At 35.3% G+C, this 6612-nt stretch overlaps 1 protein-coding gene across 1 annotated transcript; it reads right to left on the reverse strand.

The window, feature by feature from the left end:
* Positions 1-1161: 1161 nt before the first annotated feature.
* LOC145014526 (formin-like protein 5) lies at positions 1162-4770 on the reverse strand. The gene is made up of 5 exons (XM_078972911.1): positions 4238-4770; positions 2902-4133; positions 2602-2804; positions 2289-2524; positions 1162-2215 (listed from the first exon to the last, which is right to left on the reverse strand). Exons 1-5 carry the CDS (start codon positions 4376-4378, stop codon positions 1322-1324), a joined length of 2706 nt encoding a protein of 901 aa, XP_078829037.1. The 5' UTR covers positions 4379-4770; the 3' UTR covers positions 1162-1321.
* Positions 4771-6612: the final 1842 nt, after the last annotated feature.

Raw genomic sequence — 6612 nt, forward strand, 5'->3', positions numbered from 1 at the left:
GTCCACCTCTTCTACTGCAGAGGTCTACAGATGTGGTCCGCAGACTGCAGACATTTTGTCTCAGAAAAAACAAACAGCACCTTAGGCTCAATCCAATGTGGTATTGCGGGGCGGGGGTGGTTAAGAAAAACAAATCGAACTGAAAAAACAAATGTTTGTTTATAAAGACAACCTTAAAACTTATATTTAAAATAATAATAATAATAATAATAATAATAATAAAACTCATTACACAGAGTAGTTTTAGATATTTTAAAAGTTTACAACTATTTTTAAACTTTTATATCTATACTTTTAGATATTTTAAAAGTTTACAACTACTTTTATTTAACATTTCTTCATAGGTAAAAACTTTAAATTTTGGTTTCAACATAACAAAACATAAGTTAATGACTTATAAGGATAATATAATTTATATTTTGTTCACACTTAGTCTATTTTTTGTTTAAATATTGCTATCGAACTTGTTTGGACTATTTACATTACATATTTTATAACCGGTTCATATAAGTTTTAGCCGGTTTACGGCTCCCTTGCAGCTACAATCATGTTCACCAATGTGACCGGCCAATATGATTTTTCCGGCGAGTTTTTGGCACATCAAAACACCCACACAAATATCACATCACTCCACTCCACTCCACTAGTTTTTTCTCCGACATGTGCTTATAAACAAATCCACATACATATACACTAGCTAGAATGTGTGTTCATCTTGTGTCCATTTTTAGATCTATCATGAATAAATACATTTTTTTGATATGCTTACATACACACACATTTTAGATCTACGAGATGTTATATATGTTGATGTTTAGAATCAGAATCTTAGTTTGTTCTTGCACACACAAATTTCCAGGTCTACTCAGAAACACATATTCGAGTGTATGCGTGAGTGTTTGTGTTTTCTAGTGTGCTAAGAACTCGCCGGAAAAATCATAATGGTGAGATTCATAAGAGAAACCGACCAATCAAGGATACCAGAAATTGACAAAAACCTACACCACCTAGTCATAAATATGTAATATAAACAGTCCAAACAAATTCTATTATAACATTCGGAGAAAAAAAAACGACTAAATATAAACAAAACCTAAAGTATCATCTGTGCGATGATATGAGTTTGTTGTGTATGAAGACAGTGTTATGTACATATGGTAATTTGATCAATGCACATAGTATTACTATTATTACAATTACAATAGTTGAGATAGAATTCCGGTTCATATACAACATTAGCGGTCGAGTCCAATCAAAGTGAGAAAAAAGAAAAAGAAAAAAAAATCAATCAATCATTGTCGTTAAACAAAACCCTAAAACCCTAATCTTCATCTGAACTAGAACTATCCACCCGTCGCTGAGCAATCGCCGGAAATAGCATTTGCCGGTGATCAGAAAAAGGATTTTGACGAGAAGGTTCAGAGGTACCTCCGGCAGACACGTCATCACCTTTTCTTGGAGTCCCAACCTGCAACTCATCGTTCTTCTCTGTTGTCGGTGGTTTTACTTTTACAGGTTCCTTCTTAACCTCTTTGCATACCTTATCTAAAATTATCAAAAAATCACGAACGATTACAAATAATCTCAATCCCTCATCCTTCCCGGAGTGTCCATGGAAGTAATCGGTTGTGTTCTTAATCAGATTCATTATCCTCTTTTCTTCTTCAAGCATCCACATAATCTCCTTCTCTGCGATCTTCACAAAATTCAACAAAACTCTCTGAAACTCGTCTCCTTCTTCTATCTTCTTCAAATCCGTATTCAAAAACTCACGAGATTTCACCAATGCCCGACCAAGCCTCGACACCGAACTGGTCAACCCATCTGCATCAACAATGGCGGCTTTTTTAACACTCTCAAGCTCACTGCTCAAACCAGACACCACTTGAAGGCCAAGAACACGATAACGCTCTTCTGTTTCTTGTGAAGAAGCTGAAGTTTCTTTGAGAAGATCATCGGTTTTGAAACTCCTAGATTCACGGGTAGTTCGGGCAGCTTTTATACCTTCTGATCGGATAATCTCCTGAACAACAAAATGTAAAAGCGTTGTTTTCCCATCGATTCCTTTAACATCTGATAATTTCAACAGTGTATCCAGTTTGAATGCTTGTGCACTTCCACGAAAAGTTCCATCGTTCATCCGATTCCCGGTTTTCAAAACCGCTTCCAGAAGTTTCAGGAACAATCGGCTTTTTCTAAGTGATACGCAAGCAGCCTGTAAATCGTGAAATTAGGTTAAAATTAAACGTCTACGATGTAATTAGATGCGAAGATTTGAAGCTTTTTACCTCTAGAGTTACGAAGGATTCTTTAATCATGGCTTCTTCTTCCTGGAAATTACACATAAAGAGCAGCGATTCTAGTCTTTTGAAAGCAAATGGGATTTCAATCAAAGGTTTTAAAAAACGTTCTGCGGTTCCAAGATGAGAGAGATCGCCATTGTACATACGGAGCTTCAGTTCTTCATCGGAAGTTGGCGCCATTTTTATCAAAGTTTGAACAAGCTCCGCCGGAAGTTCGTTTCCTGTTTGAATTCATACATACAGCTTAGAACTAAGATCAAAACAAAAAAAGTGGGATAAAATTATGAAAAAAGTTTACCTTCTTTTAATGCGTCACAGATTTCTTCGGTTGTCACGTTCAATGCTTTTAGGAGAATAGACAGATTCTGAGCTTTTTTTGGATCGATGATTTGAATATATTGGAAAGTGGGATCTTGGGATGCAGAATTCTTCCTTGAGTGATCTTTGTTTTTGTCGGTGGCGTTATACCCGAATAAAGTTTCGATCATTTCTTCGCTGAATCTGTTAATTTTAAGCAATTCGATCACGTATTGTTAGATCCTCATTTCATATAACTGGGTAGAAATTAATTAATGAAGGTTAAAGGATGATAACTTACTGAAAGGATCCTGATTTAATTTGATGCCAAACCATGGATTGATCAGGATTCGCCATAACTTTATCCCAAAAGAACGGTTTAAGCTTCGCTTTAGATGCATCAGTTTCATCTCCACCGGAAGTACTAGTTCCGGCGGTTGGTCGAGGAGGTTTTAAGCTTGAAACAGGCGGTCGTGGCGGAGGTGGACCCCCACTCGGAGGAGGAGGAGGACGTGGAGCAGGAGGCTTAGGTGGCGGCGGCGGTGGTCCTGGTCCTTTAAGTGGAGGCGGCGGTGGTCCTGCTCCTTTAGATGGAGGAGGAGGCGGTGGAGGTGTAGCAGCAGGAGGCATTGGAGGTGGAGGTGCCGGAGCTGCATTCGCAGACAACCGTTTAGAAGACTCAACCCTTCCAGGCGGCGGTTGTAACGACGACTCCACCCTACCAGGCGGAGGTCGTAACGGAATACCGACCGGAATACTGGAATCCATTTTCACATTTGAATTTCCATACACTAATTCATCGCCGGAATTTCCAATATTATGAACAGATGAATTCAAATTGTACGAGGGTTTATACGACCCATCTGAAAGATTAACACCATTAATAGAATAATCGCTCAAACTCAAACTCAGAAGAGGCCTTTCATCGTTTTGTCGGCGTTTACCCCAACCTCTTGTATAACAACAAAACATTAATCCGGCGAGAAAAAACGTCGTCGTAGCAGTAACAACCACCGCAATAATAATCTTTTTATGTGTATCGTCATTCTTCCCATTATTCGACTCTGTGTTTCCAAAAGAATTCACCGGCGGCGCTTGTCCAGTTGTACCGGAACTAGGGTCAAGAGGCTCCGCCGGAAAAAATGGAGGAGTTGGAGGTCTCCGGATTGTCGGAGCTTCAGCTGGTGCAGCTGACGGAGTCGGAGACGGAGCCGGAGAAGGAGAAGGGGAATTTGCCTCTGCTAACCTGCGCGTTCTTCGAGAACTTGTAGACCCGAATCGAAAATATTCTAAGTAATCAAAATACCATTTCTGTGAATGATTATCTTCTCCCGATTCAGGGAAAGTAAGGGTTTTCGAATTCAAGCAATCTAGAATTGCCTTCTTGACTTGAAGATCCTGAAGAGCTAACGATTTCAAAATCGTTTCATGTTCTAGGGTTTTATGATCGCCACTACTAGATTGATGAAGATCTTGAAAAACTTCGATTAAATGCATCAATTCTGTTCCACAATTCGCCCAAACAAGTTCCGCCTGCAATAAAAAAACTTCATCAGATCTTAATCGTCATTAAATAGAATAATCTGGAAAAACAGTATGAGCTATGAACATCAAAAATATGAGTAAAAATGTATTACCGTATCTTTATCCATGATTTCCTCCAAATTGATGAGATTATCGAGTGGAACATTTTGGGGATTTCCTCCGTTGCTTCTTGAAACTGCAGGGAAAGCTAGAACGATCATCGCTATGAAGAAGACGATAACTTGAAAACCCATTTTTTATTGAATCTGAAATCTGAATAGGTATCGGTATCACTATGCTCATCTCATACAGCAACCATAATATCCAGAAACCCCAAAATCTCTTCAAACAGTGATGTCGATGATTAAGAATCAAGAAATAACAAGAAAGCTTCTGATTGTGAGTTTGAATACTCTAATCTTCCAAACTAAACAAAACTCAGAAATCTAGGTTCGAGAAAACGCCGATTGGTCGAATCAAAATAACTGAAATACTTGGAATTAGGCAGATCGAGAACGAAAAGAATAATCGATGGAGTTTGACCAATACAAATCAGATGAACTAGCAATAAAAATGAAGAAATTCTTCGGTCTGCAAAAGTATACAACAGAGCAAACCGAGGTTTTTGATTTGATTTGTAAAAGAGACGAATAAATTTACAGTAATTGACCCTTGACTATTTCTTAATTTCCATAATTTTATCATTTAATAAGTCTTTCATTTATTTGGGTCCCTCGTTTTAAAATTGGTCATTTAAAAATTATTGCCTTGTCCTTTTTCAAGTTAGAAATTGTGGATGTTGTCGTTACGTGCTTATATTCAAGACCATTTTGATGCTAACATAATTCGTTTTTTTCTTTATGTTTATACATCAATTTAGAACGTTATGTTTTTTATGTGGCTCCAAAAATATGAAACCATGAATTGTCTCAATCAATTCTAGTGATGTGATTTTTTTTCTGATTATACTATATCATCAAATAAATATACAATATATTTATCCTATTTATATAGCATGGGGATAATATTGTTGTTGTTTTAGTAAGGATTACATAATCATATGTTATACTTGTAGCGGAGAAAGTAAAACACTAACGGATGAGGAACAAGTGTGATTTAAAACGAATAGTAGCTGTAAAGAATATTAAGAACGGGTCAAAATGTAAAAAATGGTCACAAATGAAGGATGGAATTTATAATTCTTTCTAGAAAGGGAAAAAGGGGAACCTTTTGAGTTTAATTTTTAAAAGGCGCCGTGTGTGAAAAAGAAATTCCTTAAACGCGTTAAAGGCAAGCGGTCTTGGTAAGCGGGTCCTGTTTTGGACTATTTCAAGGGATGATCTAAACGACGACGTCTCGACTATGAATTTCAATAATGTCTGTCTTCGGCTCCACCCTGCTTATGTTTATGACACTCACGGACTCAATGAAATAGTATCCAGATTTGTCGGGTCGGGTGGGGTTTGTAACACTCACGGACTCAATTTATGGTTTACACTCTAGTACAAGTTATGTTTTGAAAAAAACGTTCTAAATCAATAATTTTTGTTTTGGGAACCGCAAATCTAAACTAATACTAAATTATTTCTAATAATATATATGTCTCAACGTGACCCTTGACTTCAATGAAATTTGATAACACCTAATACTGTTAGGTTATAAGTTTTTTTTTCAAAATCATTAATCAATTGTCCTTTTGTCTACTCTTGTCTATCCCTCTCCATTAACCACCTGAGAAAAACGACTAATCCAACCTTATTTTGCTTTAATTGGTTCTAAAGACTCGAGGAACTATTTCTCTTATTTACATAAAATAAGAAATAAATCGTTAACCGATCTTTCTCGCCTTAAGGTATTTGGTACAATAGAGAATTCACCAAAAAAATATACATTATGAATCAATTTTTTTCTAATTATAATACACAATGAGGTGTAAATAAAATTTTTTACCGTGATTATTATTTTTAAACAATCACTATAATTTACATTTTTATCATATTATGTATTTTTGTATTTCTAATTGTCATTAAACATATTTTACCTTATTTAAGTTTTATAGAAATATATTTTGAATTTAAAAACATGCTTCTACTATAATAAAATAAAAAACTAATTTACAAATAGCCGACCAACACAAGGGTCATAGCACCCAAAAAAAAAAAAAAAAAAAAAAACTTGTATAAGGGCCATAATATCCTAAAAAATAATTTATATTTAACTTTTAATTTATACCTTCAACTATTAAATATTGAAATTGTCATTTAATATATCAATTTTATTTTGTATACTTACATAATCCAATTTATTTTTTATCTTTACATAATCAATTTTATTTTGTATATTATCTCAATATTATATCAAGATTTTTAATATAATATTTCTAACTTTAAAACTTTCTTTAAGTTTTAATATTAGCGATATCAACCGGACAACAAACCTAACGAACATGAATATAGATTTGTTCATATTAATTCATCTAACTTTAAAC

The sequence above is a fragment of the Lactuca saligna genome, chromosome 9 (genome assembly GCF_052625555.1).
Source record: "Lactuca saligna cultivar CGN05327 chromosome 9, ASM5262555v1, whole genome shotgun sequence".
Lineage (NCBI taxonomy): Eukaryota > Viridiplantae > Streptophyta > Magnoliopsida > Asterales > Asteraceae > Lactuca > Lactuca saligna.